Source organism: Canis lupus, chromosome 21 (assembly GCF_011100685.1).
Source record: "Canis lupus familiaris isolate Mischka breed German Shepherd chromosome 21, alternate assembly UU_Cfam_GSD_1.0, whole genome shotgun sequence".
NCBI classification, from domain to species: Eukaryota; Metazoa; Chordata; class Mammalia; order Carnivora; family Canidae; genus Canis; species Canis lupus.
The window spans coordinates 42,788,662-42,807,338 of record NC_049242.1 but is presented as its reverse complement, the minus strand read 5'-3'; the positions used below and the strand labels follow the sequence as shown (position 1 = coordinate 42,807,338).

Sequence of the window (18,677 nt, the reverse complement as noted above, 5' to 3'; positions counted from 1 at the left end):
GGGCACAGCTTTCCTGACCACGAGTGGAATGCTCTACCCCCCACACTTAGCCATCCCCGGTGGACCAGCTATCCCCTGTGGTCTGAGACTGGGAGGCTTGGGAGTAACATTCCCCGAGTGCTAAACGGCTTGCACTTACCACCCAAGAAGTGAACTCAACTTGGATCAGCATTCGGCAGAAGCTACCTGCCCACAAGATACCCGACAAACAGCTCAGCCCACGCCCCGCCCCACCCACGGTCCCAGGGGCCTCCGTGCTGTCTCCCTATAAACCTCCTGACCTGCTCCTCCTTTCTGTGCTCCTATCATGTTCGGAATCCTGCACTTCTCTCCCGAGCAGGCCCTGCATAGCACTTGGCTGCCTCGGAGTCTCCGCCTGTACAGTGCTGTTGGTTTAGGATGCTTCTCATTTCAGCTCGTTCTTGACCTGCCTGTCTGGCCCTCTTCTCTCTTACTTAGAAGATGCCTGCTTTTCTGAGGCGATCCCTACGCCATTACTCACATCCACCTTCCTTAGCAATGCCAAGGGTTCTAGATCTCTTCCTCCATTCTGCCATCCATGACTTCTCTGGCCCATGCACCATAAGGAATCAGTTTATGGTGTCAATGGCCAATAATGGCTTTCAGTGTTAACATGTAGACACATTAGCAGCCGCCGCTCATGCCCCAACCTAGTGGCCTGATATTCTAAAGCGGTTAATTTATGTTAGCCCATGAGACGGGCAAGTAGGGGCTACTTTGGATTATATTGGAGGCCCATGGGGGAAGAGACGGGGTAACACGTAGCCACCCTTAAGCTACACCTTTCCATCACACCACCTGCTCAGCTGGCACAGGCTGCCACATAGAACTAGGCTGCCCAAAGATGGAAGTTTGTCTCTTCTATCTGTCCAGCCCGTACACACACACTTACGGACGCTGCCTTCAGCAAAATCCTGATGCAAGCCCCGGGCTGCAGGCAAACGGTGTATCTGGCAGGCTTCAGTGGAGGTAATTATTTTTCTCTGTAATTAACTCCTCTCACTTGGTAAATAGCAAGAGCAAGGCTGTGGTCCAAAGAAAGATTCCTTGATTTCCAGAGTCAACACTACACTGAATGTGGCTTGCCCAAACCATGGCAGTTGGCCTTGCTCCAGCTGAGCTGAACCAAATCAGAGCCCGAGTTACGTGGCTTGGATACTCTTGGACAGCAAAATGCACGTGAGACTTACAAAGACAGAACAGCAAAAGCACACCATGTCTTTTTGCCCTATACCTGTGCCTCTAAAATTCTGAAGCCAAGAGGAACACAGAGACTTGTCTAGGCCATCTCTGCCCCTGAGGAATTTGAAATCCAGAGAGGTCGGGTAGCCCAGGTGGCTCAGCGGTTTAGCACCGCCTTCAGGCCAGGGCGTCTCCCTCTGCCTGTGTCTCTGCCTCTGTGTCTCTCATGAATAAATAAATAAAATAAAAAAAAAAAAAAATCCAGAGAGGTCAAACGGCCTATTTAAGGTCACACAGCATTCAGAAACAGGATCTGCTGACCAGAAGTCTGCAGACTGGGGGGGATCCCTGGGTGGCTCAGTGGTTTGGCACCTGCCTTCAGCCCAGGGTGTGATCCTGGAGTCCCGGGATCAAGTCCCACATCGGGCTTCTTGCATGGAGCCTGCTTCTCTCTCTGCCTGTGTCTCTACCTCTCTCTCTCTCTCTGTGTCTCTCATGAATAAATAAAATCTTAAAAAAAAAAAAAGAAGTCTGCAGACCGTTTTGCCCTTAAGAGACCTGATTTATGGGTTTCTGAAAGGTGGTTGTTGTTGCTTTTTATTTTTTTGGTAAAGGCTTTTGGTGTGTTTTAGAATGGTTTCCCCAGCCCCTCATCCAATCTACACAGATATAAACTCGGACCAAATGAGCAAGAAACACATGTCTGAGAAAATCATGATTTCACCCCTGCCTAGAGCACAGGTGATTACACGTCCACTCTGAAGACAGAACAAAACAACTGGGCATAGCATAGCCAGTAAAGCAATCAAATGCCCCTGATGCCACACTTGGTATCTCACATGTATCTTCAGCTTCATACCAATCAAAGCACTTTCTCATTTATAACTATTGCTTGAAGCGACCCTCAATATCAGAGAATTTGTAGGTAATATTCCCAGACAGGGCAGGAGTTTCTATCACTAATACACAAGTGATGTGGCCCAGCACACACAGCTAGTTAGGAGCGGAGTCTGCGCATCTAGCCACTGTATCCTTGTTCTTGCTCCACTGCTGGTACTATCAGTATGACCAGGGAGAAGTAGACACAGTTCTGATGCTAACAGGCCACCCCCTGAACCAGCAAAGGAAACCAAACTAAAATCTGAAAACACGCTGATGAAGGATCAGAGTCCACCTCACACCGGTAAGAAAGCCCAGCTGTGACCAAGGCAGAGCCAAAGGTAAGGTAAGACTGAACAGGAGAACAGAGGGCTGAAAATCAAGAGTTTAGGACCTAGTCCTGGTGACACAAAGTCCCCAAAGCACTTCTTCTGGCTTCAATTTTGCCAGAAACAAAGCAGAGATGTAATGGCCCTTGGGGAGAAGGATAAAACAAAACACGACAATTATAACAATGGGTACCATTGACTGAGCCCTTACTGTAAACCTCTTTCCAAGTCGTTTTGCATTAGATGCTTTCCGGGATTTATCTCACCTAATCTTCACTTCAAATCCTCTAAAGCAGGCTCAATTATTTTCTGCCGTTTAGTGAAAAGGAAATAGGCTGAACAGAGTCAAGTCCCTTTCCCAAAGTCTCTTTGCTAGCAGTAGACATGTCAGGATTTCAATCACAAGTAGAACTCTGGGGCTGGAATCCCAAGTGAGTTGCAAAAAAAAGAGATTTATTTATTAATAAGCTCCTCTGTTCCTATGGATTCCATATGAACTGCTTTATTTATTTATCTATCAATCAATCAATCAATCAATCATCCATATGAACTGCTTTAGATTACACTAGCAATTAGGGATGATTAGTAAAGTCCCTGGGCAAAGACCTCCATTTTAAAAATGCCTCAAGCATCTCCCTGAATGTATACTATTAAAGTTGACTTTAAGATTGCATAATGCATCTGATGGAAATTAATTTACCTGAAATAACTTTGAAAGGGTGCATGTGGGCCATGCCTGTATCTAATCTACATATTTATGACTCCCACTTCCTTCAAAATGGAAAGTGCTAATTAAATCCCACAAAAACCTCACACAAGTACTTGTGCTAATTCTTCTTAAATTTCTATCCTGCTTTCTGGCATATGATATACCCAACTGACTCTTACAAGGAGGTTCTGTTTGGTCCAAACAGTAGATGTAAAATTTTCCCCCAACTGTCTCTACAACACTGGGGTTTATAAATTCAAAAGGTGGGAGGAGCCTTTACCCAATGGAATTAAAAACACCTAATTGCACAAGCTCGATTTTGTTTTCATAACGTAATACCCCTGGAAGAAATAAAATCAATTTGATGCACAATTTCCCAAAAGATAAAAATGTTACGTGTTCCTAGCATATTGACAGCGGTTCCTACCTCCTAACCCCTCAATTTGATTTCCACCTCTGCCCTTCAGTTCCACGTCACCATGAATCATTAGGGTTTACAAAAGTCTAGACACTGCTTGTGGGCAAGCATTTTTTATCAATGTCACTTTGACATCCCAGATATTCCACAGTTGTGCTGCCTGACAGCTTGATTCCAGATGGAATAAATAAAAGCTCTCTGATGATGATACTGTAATGGTCCTGGATCTTTATGAGGCGAAGTGTGCTTGTTTGGACAAGTTTCAGTACTGAACACGGTTCACTCAGGTACACACTCCATATGTGAGTTGTCACCAGGAGGGCTGGGGAATGCTCTGTGGCCATGCTTGGCTAGCACACTAACTAGACGAAAGTTCAAGGCAGACCTGCCTACGCCTTCACCTTGGGGTCCCTGTGCCCACCACCATGACTGCCCTGGGTGGTTACAGCACTCATTCCTAGCTCTTAAACCCAGTAAGGGACGCCTGGGTGGCTCAGCGGTTGAGCATCTGCCTTTGGCCCAGGGTGTGGTTCTGGAGACCCAGGATTGAGTCCCGCATCACGCTCCGTGCATGGATCCTGCTTCTCTCTGCCTGTGTGTCTGTCTGTCTGTCTCTGTCTCTCATGAATAAATAAATAAAATCTTAAAAAAAAAAAATCAACCCAGTAAGACCCTGTCAAAGGACCTCGGGCCCCAGCCCTCCGAAATCCTCTGTCCCAGCAGGTTCCCATATATGGATTTGCAGACTTGCTTGCTGTCGCTCACTGGATGTCTCTGGATGCAAGTGACATAAATCAGGGTGAAGGGGTGAAGTGGCTAGGAAGATGAACCAGGGGGCAAGCGCCCTGTCACTAAACTCTTCACAATTTTTGTGAACAAGTATGCTGGGCAAAAGCAGAAGGCTTTATTCTGTGTTTCTGTCCCTCTCAACTTGTTTAGGGATTTCTTAAACAAGACAAGCTTGTTCTCTCCTCTCAGGAGGATGCTGGGCTTATATTTTTCTCCCAGGGGCTGAGAGCAGAGGGAAGCACTCAGGGCTCCCTTCTCTCCCACCTTCTCTTCTGTTACTGGCAAAAAAAAAAAAAAAAAAAGGCACTGGTTGTGGGCTAAGGGCTATGGCCTTAGCCTGGACTCCAATTGCTCTGAGAGTACCCATCCCCTATCTGGGGAGCCCCAGGTGCCAGGACATCACTGCTGACGCAGAGTCTACAGGCTAGGACATGTTATAACATTTTCAGGTTAACATTCATACCTATCGTTGAATTCTCCTAATTCCATGAGCTGGGTACTAGTATCATTCTCATTTTGTCAGTAAGAACACAGAAGCACAGAGAGGTGAAGTCGTCCAAGATCACATACCAAAGAAATGGGTGAGCTGGAATTCAAACCCTGGTAGCCTTGCTCCACATTTTTTAACCACCACTCAATGAGTACTGACACCAATCTTTGGGAAGCTTTTCGGGGGTGTGGGGCTGTCCCCCCATAGCATTATGACTGCTTGCTTCCCTAACTCACACCTTGAGTAAAGGAACAAGGGGAAAGAGAGATGAACTAAGTGAGGAAGATGGCTGGGAAAGATGTCCACAGCTACTTTCTCTCAAAATTCTGATTAAAATAAACAAAGCACAAAAATCCAATCCAAAATATTCACAGTTAGTGAGCAAAGAAGGAAAAAGGGCATACATGAAGGGAAAGGGTATAACCCAATAAATTAAAAAAAAAAAATTGGTGTGCTTGAGAAATAGAAAATTCTGGAGTAAAAAGAAAAAAAAAAAAGAAAATTCTGGAGTGCAATGGAGAGGCTGGCTGCCCACAGTCCTCAGAGCCACATGGGTACGTTAGCACAGGGAAATGAACTAACTCTCTCTGCCAGGATGGTGAGCCAGCAGCCGAACCTCAAGATGGAGGCCCATGCCAAGAAGTTGTGGCCCAAGTCCAAGACGGAGAAGCTGAGAGTGAGGCTCGGTCAGCGCCAAGTTCACTCATGTTTCTTTAGCAAGCTTACCTTTAGTCCTGAGAGGTGAATGAAGAGCCAGACCCTGCTATCCAGAGTTCCCCAGCCCCAACCCCCAGAGCGAGAGAGCTAGAAACACGGACAGGTGGGCTCCCGGGTCGTGAGCTCGGTAGGCAGGGCCACCGACACCGAGGGTGACCTGAGATGGTAAACCTCCCTGCTTACCTTCTTCAAATCCATCCCGGAAGGAGCCTGAGCGGCTCATGGTTCTGCTCTTCTCATCCAGTGACATGGAGCTATTCCGGAATCGGCTATCGGTGTAGGGGTCATACTGCCCGTCGGCATTGGAGAGGCTGTGAGTCCTCAGCATGGTTGGGTTGGACAAGCTCATCTGGGTGACAGTGGTGGGACTCGCTGGAAAGAAAGGAAGGGAATTGAAAGGTTGGAAAAATTCATGCCTCTGTTCAAATCCCGGATGGGGACGACAAGGGGACTGCTTAGTATCGGCCATATCAGTTCCCGCCAACTTCCCTCCCTTGTCTGTTTGCAAGAAGGTTGTCACATCAGCATCTGAATAACACGCTGAGAGCTAAAAATAAGGGAGGAAAGGTGGGTCACTTCCAAAGCAAGGCTCTCAGCCTCAGCTTTCCAACTTGGCACGTTCTGACAAGCTGGTGTCACCTTCCAGGCATGAGCTAATTACTCCCTGGGCTCATCTGGGACAACTCCCTCTAAAGGCAAAGCCTAAAATAGTCCAACGGGGCTTTTGATCAAATGGGAAGCATTTGTGCATGACAAGAAACTCCTGCCTCAAAGAGCTACGGCTGGGAAAGAACAATGTGAACACAGGTCGCACGGCCTCCAATGGTTCATGCTTGGTGACAGTGCCTAAAGAGGTCCAGCGCCAAGGGGCACGTCCGCCGTGGCCCGAATAGGCTTTTTAATGACAACCTTGTCCATTTCAGTAACATACAGTATTCCCAACAGTATCCACTGAGTTAATTAAAAAGGCAAAGTTAAGCCTTGATTACAAGTCACACCTGTCCTTACAGATCTCCTGTTCAGGGGCACCTGGGTGGCTCAGTGGTTGAGAGTCTGCCTTTGGCTCAGATCATGATCCCGAGGTCTTGGGATCGAGTCCCCCATTGGGCTCCCTGCTGGGAGCCTGGCTCTCCCTCTGCCTGTGTCTCTGCCTCTCTCTCTGTGTCTCTCATGAGTAAATAAATAAGTAAATCTTAAAAAAAAATTAAAAAAAGACCTCCCGCTTATTATTGACAATATTCAGAAAAGGCTGCCCCTCTAAAGAGAAAGATGAGAGTGAGCACGGTTTTGTTCCCCTGCATTAGTCTTTGGAGGCGCAGTGCCCATCCTTCCCGGTGATGCTAGCCAGGAACGAGCTTTCCTTTTTCCAAATACATAGAGTACTCAGTACCTGACTGTTGTCGGTTTTTAACGTGGTTTCATATAAAGCTTTGGATTGTTCTCGCTCACCCTGTTTATGAGTCTGTGTGGGTGTGTTTGTGTCTCTGAAAGAGAATCCATTAACATGTCAGCAGCAGCTGTGTTACAAACTCTTTTCCTTTCCCCACTGTGCCAGCCAAAGCATCATGTCAGTAGGAGGCATTTCCAAGAATACTTGTTCACTCACAACCTGATCTCTGTTTTCCAGCTTAATGGAGCAATGCGGGTGACCAGACATGGGATATGCTACTACTCTGTCAGATGTGAACCTACGTCTTCAGAGGTCCTAGAAACAGAATACATTCCTCTCAAAAATGGAGTGGTTTAGGGACGCCTGGGTGGCTCAGCGGTTGAGCGTCTGCCTTCAGCCCAGGGTGTGATCCTGGGGTCCAGGGATCGAGTCCTGCATCAGATTCCCCGCAGGGAGCCTGCTTCTCCCTCTGCCTGTATCTCTGCCTCTCTCTGTGTGCCTCTCATGAATAAATAAAAAAGATCTTAAAGGAAAAAAAAAATGGAGTGGTTGGCTCTTCGCAGTAACCCTACCTGTATCAACCACGTACATAAATTACTGATTAGAGTACCAAAATCTTTTCTACTTTCTCTCTTTCCTTTGCTGTCAATCTCCTATAATTATATTACATTGCTAAGGGCTGATCAGATCCTGAGTGACGGGACCACATGTGGATGGCCAAAGGCCTCCTTCAGGTTAACCTCTGCCTGTGGAGCTGATGCACACAGCTATAGCTAACGATCGGTGGCTACTCACCAAGCTGGGAAAAGTTGAATCTTGTTCCGGAGGGAGACGTCACGCTGGAGCCAGAGGAAAAGGGGGAATTGGCGGCGGTGTCCTGCAAGCCTCCCGCGGAGTGGGACCGTAACCATTCTTTTGCGTCTTCTTGTGTGCGAAGCTGGGAGGTGGGCGCATACCTGCACGGGCAGAAATGACGCTGGGATTAACTATGCACAGCGCGTATGAAAATGAACTCCGTGGAGCTGATGATCAATAGACAAAAAAATATATGTATATAATACAGATCCAAAGATGATGTTAAAAAATAATAATAATAATCACATCACTACACATCCTGAAACTTAGGAAGTTTCTCCAAACCCTTGTTTTGCTACTTGGGCCGCCTTTGGGGAAAACTGCAATTGCTTTCAGTTTGGAAGGAATACATAAAGGGAGCAAGATCGGTAAATGCTCAAAGGAGCCGTCCCTGGGCGTTTCTGGAACATGTTGATTCATGACAGTGTCATTTCAAAGCCCCCATCTTGACAGGACTGAAGCAACAAAGGAGCTGCTGTCAGAGCTTTGAGGAAGTTTTCATTAGATAGCTCAGGGCATCTGCATCCTCGAGCGCAACTAAGTGGCCGTGGGTATCCCAGCATATCAGAAACCAGATGTGACCAAAGGCGTGAGGACACCGATGCCTACAGTGTTTGCTGTAATGTTAGCATCAGTAAGTCTCCACAAAAAGAGCCCTGCATCTGGGCGCCACAGAAGTCACGGGGCCCACCTCCTCACTGAGTGTGTAACATGTCTGGTAATGATGTACTGAATGTCTCCAATGTGCTGGGTGCCTTCCCAGACCTCTCGCCAACACCTCCCACCCCCCCAGCAACGCAGAGGCTGTTATTCCCATTTTCCATAAAGAAGGGGAGGGTCTGCCTCAAATCACGTGCTGAGATTTCAACCCGTTTTGTGTCAGATTCCAAAATCCATGCTCTTCTCATCGCGCCCGCAGGCAGCATCTCAAATTTCCCAAGTGTGCAGTGGCCAGAGTGCCCTTGGACTTATACACAGATCACCGTGGGGCGACTACTGATTATGGAGACAGAGGGATTCTTTTGACTCAAGAAAGAGCTGTTGGCGTCGTGGCATAGGACCTGAATGTGTCGGGGAGCTAGAAGGGAGAGGCAGAGGGAGGGGGGCAAAAAAATTTGGCTACAGGTGATGGACAGACAACTTTCTAGGCCACATCAGTTGCATAAAGATAGCCTAGCATGTATCTCTATTCTGAAATTTCAAAAAACAATTTTAAAACGCCAGAGCTATGGGATGCCTGGGTGGCTCAGCGGTTGAACGTCTGCCTTTGACTCAGGGTGTGGTCCCAGTCCAGGGATCGAGTCCCACATCCGGCTCCCTATGAGGAGCCTGCTTCTCCCTCTATGTCTCTGCCGCTCTCTCTGTGTGTCTCTTTGAATAAATAAATAAATAAATAAATAAAATCTTAAAAAAGAAAGAAAAGCCAGGGCTACATCATTTTGATAGAACAGATCTACTGCAAAAATTAAATATGTGTGTGTGTGTGTGTGTATATACATACATATATATGAAATTGCAAAATGTTACTATTTAGAGGGGTTAGTTAACTTCCTCTCAGGAAGCAGGGCGGCAGTGTCAAACTCATCGTGAGAGTGGCCATGATCTAAGGATTAGCATGGGTGCTGACAAGAAGCCGTCACAGGCATGAAGAAAACTGTTAGCACAAAAGGCCTTGCCAACTCCCCCCTTCTATGGCCACAGTACTGAACTTCCTCCCATAGGACGTCTTGTTGGGGGATTTCAATACTTTTATTCTTAGATTCTCAGAATTGGCTTTACTCGAGTTCCTACTGAAAGGCAGCATTGATACCTACCTCGCATTACGGTTCAAAACACTCTCAGCCTTAAGAGCTGCAAATTATTAACTACAGACACACATGACAGCAATGATACATTTCATTCCAAGTTTTTGTTTTGTTTTGGTTTGGTTTTTTTTTTGCAAAAGCACTTAATGCTCGGTGCAGGGTGAAGCAAATGCTACAAAGAACGAGGTGTCTCAAGAGCAGGAGAAATGACAGCTGCAGCCTTCATACAGTAGGACCATGGGGCAGGCGTTAGAACCGGAGTGCCTCTGGTTGGCAAAGTGAAGGAGATGGCATGAGCAATGGTCACTTACAGCATCTTGTTTAACCAGGACTTGCACCGAAAAAAAAAAATGAGCCATGACTTAACGAGGATGAATGGAAGGACCTTCCTTCCTGGTGGTCTTTTCTTCCTTTACACCAAAGCCAATCACACCCATGTCTTGTCAGCCACCTAAAACCGACGTGGTTTTCGATGAGAGTATTTAGGACGTGCAAAGCATCTGCCTTTAGCAATTTTCAGTGGCCCGAAAAGTTAAACATTTCCCAATTTGGGGGAAATATTTCTCCCCTTTGCCCTTGTCCTGGCTAACCAACATGCTGTAGGTCATGTCCTTTCTTTAGAAGACAGCCATGAACAGGATGGTCATAGTGAAGTGAAGAGCTCATCGATTAAAGCCGCTGGCCCCAGGAGTAGCAGTAACCGCTCGCTGGGCTTGCCCAGGGGTATTCTTCATGAGATGGTTTTCACCACAGTAAGCCTGAGAAAGCACAGCCTCTGCTCAAGCAAAAAAGCCAACAGATGGAGCAATGAGAATGAGAGGGTGCCGGGGGCGGGGGGAGCCATCGTTCAGAGGGTCCTGCTGCGGTGGCCAAAGCGGGGACCCCAGCCCAGCCCAGCCCGAACCCCCACCAGCCATGAGAGTCACGCAGCCAAGCCCCAAAGCCACACCAGATGGCACGGATGGAAGGAGGAAACGCAGATACCTGAGTCCTTTTTTAGGCAAAGTGTTCCTATCAAGGTGCGGGTCACTGTAGGAAAGTCAAAACAAAAATGAGAACTTGAGAGAAGCACAGGGAAAGCAGGCAAGGTAAGGCGGGAAAGGCTGAGGGGCCGGAGACCTGGAGCAAGAGACTCACTGCACCAGGGAGTGCGCCCCTACCCAGCTGCGCATGCAACACATCCATATCCACGGAAAACAGGAGGGACCTGATCCTGGGCCTGGCTGGCGCCAGTGCCTACCTTAGCCCGAGTACCAGGAGGCCTCAGCCATCCACTGGGCCCCAACTCTTCCTCCTCCCTTGCCACGGGGGCAAAGGAAAAACTCAGGGGCTGCCCCAGGTCAAAGCAGAGCCCACACCTTCTGCTGCCCGGCCACCCACCCTCGTACCAACACCGCTGCTCCTCGGAGAGGGCGAGGCCAGGTTCCCTGCACCCCCAACTCTGGCCTATCCCCAAATGCCACTGACGATGACTTCAAGTGAGAGAAGGGACTTGTTGGAGGGTTTCAAGAGGCCAGCACCCTGCATATTTGGAATTCATCTGTAACAAAGCGAATTCCAGGTCCCTTAGTTTGGTGTAGCCAGGAGCTGAGCCCTGGGCCCGAGTCGGGGCACGTTACAACTTGCTGGCTGATAAAGTCAAGGCATCTGGATTTCCAAAGAACAAGGGTTGAAAGGGTTGGTCTGTGAATCTGACAAAACCAGAGTTTTTGCTGTTGACGGGGTGAAGAGGATTTTCATTAATTTTTTTTTTTTCTTAGCATGAGACAACATCTGGTTATTATGTTTGGCCAAGCTGTGGCTCCCCGACCAACTGAAGGTCAGGCTCCATCTCTGAGGCCCACCTACAGGGCAGCTAGGGGCAAGCAAGACTCTTAATCTCTGAAGCCTCAACACTCCACATAACCTTTTCCATTAGCGTTACAGGAAATGGGCACATGGAACACAACAGCCCGCAAGACGCAACAGCCAAACTGCAGGAAAGGACTCTGGATGGGAAAAGAGCCAGCTGCGTGGGGAGCAGGGGTGGGGGAGACAAAGGTGAGGGCCAGGCACCGCACAGTGGGTGGCAGGTGGGTTCTGGGCCGGGAGGGAGAGGGGAGAGATGGGGGGGAGCGGTGGGAAGCCGGGGAGCAGGAGCATGCCACAGGAAGGCAGAGATGCAAGTGAGGGCCCCCGCATCCCAGTGCAAGCGGCTGAGCTTCCTTCCCACGCTGGGGAGGGCGAGGCCGGCCCGACGCCACCGCTCCCAGGGCTTCAGCGGACAGTGGCACAAGACCCTCACTGGCATGTCTGGGGTCACAGGGTACACCAGAGCCACGAACACAAGCAGAAGCCTCAGGCCGACAGCCTCACACAAGACGTCTGGCTCGACACGGATGGGCAGAGGAACCCAGAGGCTCGGTGGGGTCCCCGGCCTGCGACGTCATTACCTGTCCTGTTTCCTGGGCAGAGTACTTCTGCAGAACTTAGGGCTAGCAGCAGGGGAAGAGAGAGGGCTAGAAGTCCAGGCAGGTAGGAAATAAGAAAAGGAACATTAAATGGGAAGCAAGGGGAGGTGTCGTCACACACAACGATTAGAACATTTTGCTCATTCCCAGTGCGGATCCCGGCGTTCTCGCCTACGTGGAGAAACTAGACACGGACCACGCTGCGGTGAAATCGGAGGCTGCTTTCGGTTCCTCGATGTCCCATCACTCTGGCTGGCGGCCCTTCCGTAGGAGGGGGTCTGCCCTGGTGACCACCGAGTCTACCTGGCTTTCTAAAAGCTCTCCTGCCTCCCCCTCCGGGGCCCCGGCCGGCCACCTACTCTGCCCGCACCGTGACGGGGGGAAGGGAAGCAAGCAGCTGGTGAGCCAACAGGATAAAACGGAAGGACCTCAGAGGAGGAAGGCCAGTTCCGATGGAAGGATTGCATCCGCCCCCCCAGGAGACCTCCAGCAGCTCCAAGCGCGAGAATAACCACACTGGAAGAGGTCAACGGGGAGGAGAGCCGAGCCGGATCCCACCCCAAACTGGCTTCCCCGCGGAAAGAGGCCAGAGAGAGCGAGCCATCTCCCAGGCAGAGGTGGATGAACACCTGGGACGCCTAACGTGACCCTCGGCCTTCTGGAAGGCGGCCTCTCTGGGAGGTCCAAGCGCGCGGCACCAACCTTTCCGACAGTGTGGTCTTCACGCTGTTGGTCCTGACGAAGGGAGTCAGGGAGTCGTCTTTAGAGGAGGTGATGAGGCCCGTGGAGGAATTGTGGCTCAGCCCCCCTCCGCTGCTGAGGGAGATGTCAATGGACTCGCAGCTGGTGTGCAGGCTGCTGACGGACTGGAAGCCCAAGCCGTCCTTGCTGACGGCGGACGAGCTGCTGGCGTTGGTGCCCCACGTGAGGCTGTTGGAAGGGCCCGAGTGGGCGGAGCTGGGGCTGGAGGCTAGAGGAGACTGGTTCATCTCCACATTCTTACTGTAGAGAGGGCTGCTGCTCCCGCTGCTCAGGACGCCGCTGCCCGAGGGGGACTCTAGGTTACCTTGCTGGGTCGAGGCGGCGTGCGGATTGGAGATCACCACGGAGTTTTTCATGCTTTCTGCTGTGGCAATGGGCACTTGCTTGTTAGGCTTCCCACCAAAGAGTCTGTGAAGAGACAAAGGGTTGGGCAAGTTGAACGGCCGGCGATGAGACGTGTGGAGCTGTTACAGTATCGGGGGGGGGGGGGGGCAGGTACAGGTGCGCTGGGAATCCTGGGGACGGGGCATGTAATGGGGCTCCACTGGGGACGGCCGCCAGGCAGGGGCCCGCACAGCGGCGTATCACAAGGCTCCAGCGCCAAGTTCTAGGCTGCAGCCGAGACCCCGGGGGCAGCGCGGATTAATTTTCTATAGGCCTAGCCATGGTGGTCCCAGATCTTGCCTCCCTTTATTTCCATAAATAGAGTAACCAGAAAATTGACCCGGCCTGGGAAACATCTAGAGGAAGAAAGAGCTATCTTAATCATCTTTGTATCTGAAACCCCGGGGCGTGAAGCAGTTTATGACAGTTCAATCCCAAGGGTTTTGGCTGCTTTGGTCCCTAAGGAGGACATGAACAATCGAGAACATGAGTCTAGGTCTGGATGGGGCCTGGGAAAAGTTAGCGTTCACAGATTTCTCCTCCAGTGAATGCCCACCTACCTGAAAGATGGGAGGCTAGTGCTAATCGAGGATCTACACAGAAATCCTGCTGGGGTCACAAGACGTTAAGAGTAGACACCTTGCGGGACTACTCAGTGGTTGAGCATCTGCCTTCGGCTCAGGGAGTGATCCTGGGGTCCTGGGATCGAGTCTCACCTCGGGCTCCCCCAGGGAGCCTGCTTCTCCCTCTGCCTGTGTCTCTGCCTCTGTCTCTCTGTGTCTCTCATGAATAAATAAATAAAATCTTAAAAAAAAATAGAGTCCTTGGGTCTTGGGAACAGAAATGTCATTCCATGTCATCGCCCCCTGCCGATGACCAAAACCAGATGATGTCAAAAATCAGAGAATGACCCACGTGTCTCTCTCTTCCTTTGGCCACAGGGCTCTCTAGAACAGCAGAATGGTCTAAAAGTCAAAGGGCGGGTACACGCTCTCGTAATGCAAGTGATCCCCTCCACCAAGGCCTCGTGGAACGTCTATCTCTGCAGTGATGAAATGACTACATATTATGGCAGGCAGGCTGCCTTGCACCAGCTACTTGACGGCATGGTTTTCTCTGGAGGGTCCTTACGAATCCCAATATCGTAAGAACGAACACACACATGATCAATCCTCACTACAATATCTGGTGAGAGATTAGAAAACGTTTTTTGCCTGATGACAACCAGAGAATGAGATATCCCCTCGTATACTCTTGGCTCTGGCATGCTTGCATACTTCCAGTAACAGGAACCTCACCACTTGTGAGGGCGACTTACTCCATCATCAAGCACTTCCAATCATTGGGAAACCAAAATCTGATCTCCCCTCTTCATTTTTACTCGTCCCCCCTAATTCTCTTTCGTGTAATTACACAGAAAAAAGACCAATGTTTTGTCTACTGGTCCTTCAAATCATTTGAGGAGAGCTATCCCTTCCTCTAATGTTTCTCTTCTCTGTACTAATGCAGAGAGAAGATTGAGAAAACCTCTTAATGATTTAGGAAAAATGTAATTAACAGGAATTGGCCAAAAGTTTGCTCAATGTCGAGCCTAAGAATCTGCATGCATTTTCAAGTATCCTATTATAGTAGCCTGAGGGTCTAGTAAAATACCTTTGTAGTTACTAAAGGAAATCTATAATACCAAAGAGAGAATATTACATATCATACTCGAGGCAAGAAGCAGAGAAAATGTTCATTTACAAGGCAATCTGTTAAAATAACAAAGAGCAGCCCAAGAGGACCTTTCCCTGAAAAAATAATCATTACTGAAATTCTAATAATCAAGTCTAGACAAAGAACAGTGAACCGCTTCATTACACCTTTCACATGGCATGCTTCTTCTGAAGTTTTTTCAGACATTCCTATTCACCCCCAAATATGTACGTGTGCACATAATTTTTATTTTTCACTACTTAATTTTCTATCCAGGACTTACATTCTTTCCTAAGATAAGATATTTCCTGGGGGCACCTGGGTGGCTCTGTGGTTGACCGTCTGCCTTTGGCTCAGGTAGTGATCCCAGAGTCCTGGGATCGAGTCTCCCTCTGCCTGTGTCTCTACCTCTCTCTCTGTGTCTCTCATGAATAAATAAATAAAATCTTAAAAAAAAAAAAAAAAAAGACACTTCCTGGGAAGGTAAGATAAGCTCTGTCCTATGCAGCTGGAAGTTTGAGGATGGTCCAGCAGATATTATAATGAGATAGGAGGAACAAGCAAAACTCATGCACATTTAAAAAGGAACTGTTTAAAAAATTATAATATTTTCACATACAAATTTCCATTCAGTGTGGAAGTGTGGGAAAGTGCCTTTTTACAGAATAAGAAATTAATTTCTCTTTTTTCAGAAACACTTCTGCTTTAAAAGGTATGTGTGTGGGGGGGTAAAAGAAGCTAAAATTTCAGAAACAAACTTGGAATTAAACATGTAATATTGGACACCTGGGTGGCTCAGTGGTTGAGCGTCTGCCTTCGGCTCAGGTCGTGATCCTGGGATTCGAGATCGAGTCCCACATTGGGCTCCCTGCGAAGAGCCTGCTTCTCCCTCTGTCTCTGCTTCTCTCTCTGTGTCTCTCATGAATAAATAAATAAATCTTTATAAAAAAAAAAAAGCCAAAACCATGTAATATAAAGAAGTATGTGGGAGTATAGTGGGCCAAGTTCCCTGGCTGGCATAATGATAAAGAATCTCAGCCACAGGGATCCCCAGGTGGCTCAGCAGTTTAGTACCTGCCTTCAGCCCAGGGCATGATCCCAGGGTTTTGGGATCGAGTTCCGCATCAGCCTCCCTGCATGGAGCCTGTTTCTCCCTCTGCTTGTGTCTCTGCCTCTCTCTCTGTGTCTCTCATGAATTAATAAATAAAATCTTAAAAAAAATAAAAAATAAAAAAAAAGAATCTCAGCCACAGAACTAATAAGATAAGGAGGGGAAAAAAAATCCTGTCTTCCCCTCATATACCCACCCGGGTCTAGGGGTATATTAACATCTCATCTTGGATGGTAGCTAACTTAGATGAGCACCTGCTACGGGTCAGATATGGAAACCGAAACAGAATTGTTAAGAAAGATACACGGCGGCTAATTAAGGTGGACCCAGGATTCGAACTCAGGGTGACTGATTCAGACACTTAGGTTTCTCATCCCAACTTGGGAAGAGAATCAGCTGACTACAAAATTGCTGGCAGGGTCTGACCAAACAGAAGTGGAGAGAAACAGAGGCTGTTTTCACCAAGGAGCAAAAATTTAGCTCAGGATGTCATTCCACGTACGCCAGTTGTGCTCGGCACCATCTACGCACTCACCTGCGGAGCGTGGGAGAGGCCACATCGGGGTACTTAGCCCCTGGCTGCAGAGTAGCTTGGGCCGCACTGGACATGGGCTGGGCAGCCGGGTTCACCTTCACAGAGTTACAGGAAGCCACGCTCTCGTTGTCGGAAGAGATGCCTTTCTCCTTATCCGTCTGGTTGACCAGACCAGGCAGAGAGCTGCCCAGGGCCGTCTTGGAAGGCTCCCTCAGCTTGGGCACCGGCAGGCCCGCCGACTTACTGCTGATGTTGGAATCTATGCTGCTGGTACTCGATCTGTTCCCAGCCCCGTTCCGGCTGGTGGACTTACTGGGCCTTGGCAAACTCCGGTACTGCAGGTTTGTCCGGGAGCTGAGAGCCAGATACCCATCATCCTGATTCTGAGCCCCGTCCATGCTCGTCTTCCGGCCAGTAGACCGACCGACCAGCGCAGATGACTTTGGGATTTTGCCCAGCGTGGCTGACCTGCTGGTGACAGTGGCCCCACTGGCTGTGATCATGGCCAGCCCAGCGGCCGAGCCACTCTGCTTCTTGAACCCAAAACTGTTGGCATTGGCAGAGGGTGTCCTGGAACTGCTGGAGAGGGGCTTTTTGGACTCGTCGCCACTGCTGCGGCCTGCGTCTGACGGGGAGCGCTTCACCTGGGAGGCTTTGGGAGACAGCCTTCCTTTCTCAGACACCTTTGCATCATCTGTTTTTCCTGAGAGAGAAAGCAGCAAGGTTAGCCTGCAAACCAAGAAGCCAGCTCGTACAGCTCCATCTGCTTAAAATCCTCCCCTCCTCCAAAGAGGTGGTTCACTTTTTATCCTTGGGGAAAGCAGTAGCTCTGGGAGGCAAAGGAGAGAGCTTTTTATAAAGATAATCCCGTCTACTACTGTCACCGTGAGCCTTCTAGGAGATGTCAGTGATTCCACTTACTCATTTGCAAAGCAGTCTCAATTTACCCAGAACAAAGCAAAGCCAGCCAATCACGGAAAAGTTTGGAAAAGAGATCCTGCCTTTTACTGCCCTTTTTTCCTCCTCTGTCCACTAAAAAGCTGTCCTTAACATTTTCAGGGGGCACCCCTGCCTTCCTGCAAAAACGCTACCCTTGCTCACACGCATCCCTAAATCGTGGACCACGTTAACTCGACATAAAGGCAGCTTGTAAACTCGTGTCCTTAAAACGCCTGCACGCAGGTGCGCTGGCTCTTCCTCAGCCCACGGTCAAAGCAACGCAGGTCCTCGGCCCCTGAACCATCCTCAAATCCGAGGTCTGCACCCTCATTCCCGGCTGGGAAAAGGTAGGGAGGGGAGCCTTTCCGAAAGCTAGTTAGGAGCAGAGTGCAAACTCCAAGTAGAGAGGTATCTGAGGGGACTTAAGGGGACTTAAGTCCCTGTGGGTTTTGGTCTGCAGACCGACAAATGCGGACGCGAGGCGGCGCAGCCTCTTACTCACCGGTTCCTGGGGTCTTGAGTGCACCTGCTGGGGCAGCCGCCTTGGTCCTCGGCATGGTGATGCCCACCTGAGCTGTCATGCCTCGCCGCCACGAGCCCGTCTGCGAGATGACCGAATTCTTCTTGCCCGACGTGCTTTTGTCAGACTCGTCGGACACGTCCGAGGGATTCCGTCTCCACTTAGACCCTGGCTCCATCTTTATGCCGCTGTCTGAGCCTCCGTCTGACTTCTTGACGTCATCGCCCGACCACAGGGAACCCCTCTCCACCTGTGAGTGCTTCTCAGCGTCGGTCTGCGGATGAGACTCTGGATTAGTCCTTTCGGAGTCCCAGGCCCGGGGCCCCGCAGCCCAGGCCGGGAACGCCGATTCGATGACAGGTAACTACTCGCAAAACGTCTGGGCCTCTACGGGCTGCTGATCTTGCAAGAAAGCCGGAGTTTTCTGGTTCAAGGCAAGTACAGAGTATAAGCGGGTCCTGGAAGGGAGGGAGGGTGGGGTGGGAGAGAGCAGGAGGGGCCAGGGCACAAAGGGGGACAGAGCCCCTGGGTGGGCGGGGTGGGGAGAAACGTGAGCAGAGGTGGCAAGAATTCAGCCACCAGCTCTCCGCCACTTGGCCACAAGCGTCTCTAACTCCGGAGACCTGTCTTCATCCAGCCTCCAGCCTCCTGGCCTGTTCCCCTTTGTTCTGCTGTCTTCCTATCACTCCACCCGCAG

At 49.6% G+C, this 18,677-nt stretch overlaps 1 protein-coding gene across 9 annotated transcripts in view; it reads right to left on the bottom strand.

Moving 5' to 3' along the window:
- NAV2 (neuron navigator 2) overlaps positions 1-18,677 on the bottom strand; it is a 724,081-nt gene that overhangs the window by 54,302 nt on the left and 651,102 nt on the right. For 6 of the 9 annotated variants that reach the window (XM_038569252.1, XM_038569245.1, XM_038569246.1 and 3 more), the window contains 7 exons: positions 17,963-18,254; positions 16,522-17,224; positions 12,737-13,204; positions 12,017-12,082; positions 10,569-10,613; positions 7,720-7,880; positions 5,718-5,906 (listed from right to left, as the gene is read on the bottom strand). In XM_038569252.1, the coding sequence (XP_038425180.1) occupies positions 5,718-5,906; positions 7,720-7,880; positions 10,569-10,613; positions 12,017-12,082; positions 12,737-13,204; positions 16,522-17,224; positions 17,963-18,254 (1,924 nt within the window). The remainder of the gene's footprint in view (positions 1-5,717; positions 5,907-7,719; positions 7,881-10,568; positions 10,614-12,016; positions 12,083-12,736; positions 13,205-16,521; positions 17,225-17,962; positions 18,255-18,677) is intronic. The other 3 variants (XM_038569247.1, XM_038569249.1, XM_038569251.1) reach the window with 2 other exon arrangements.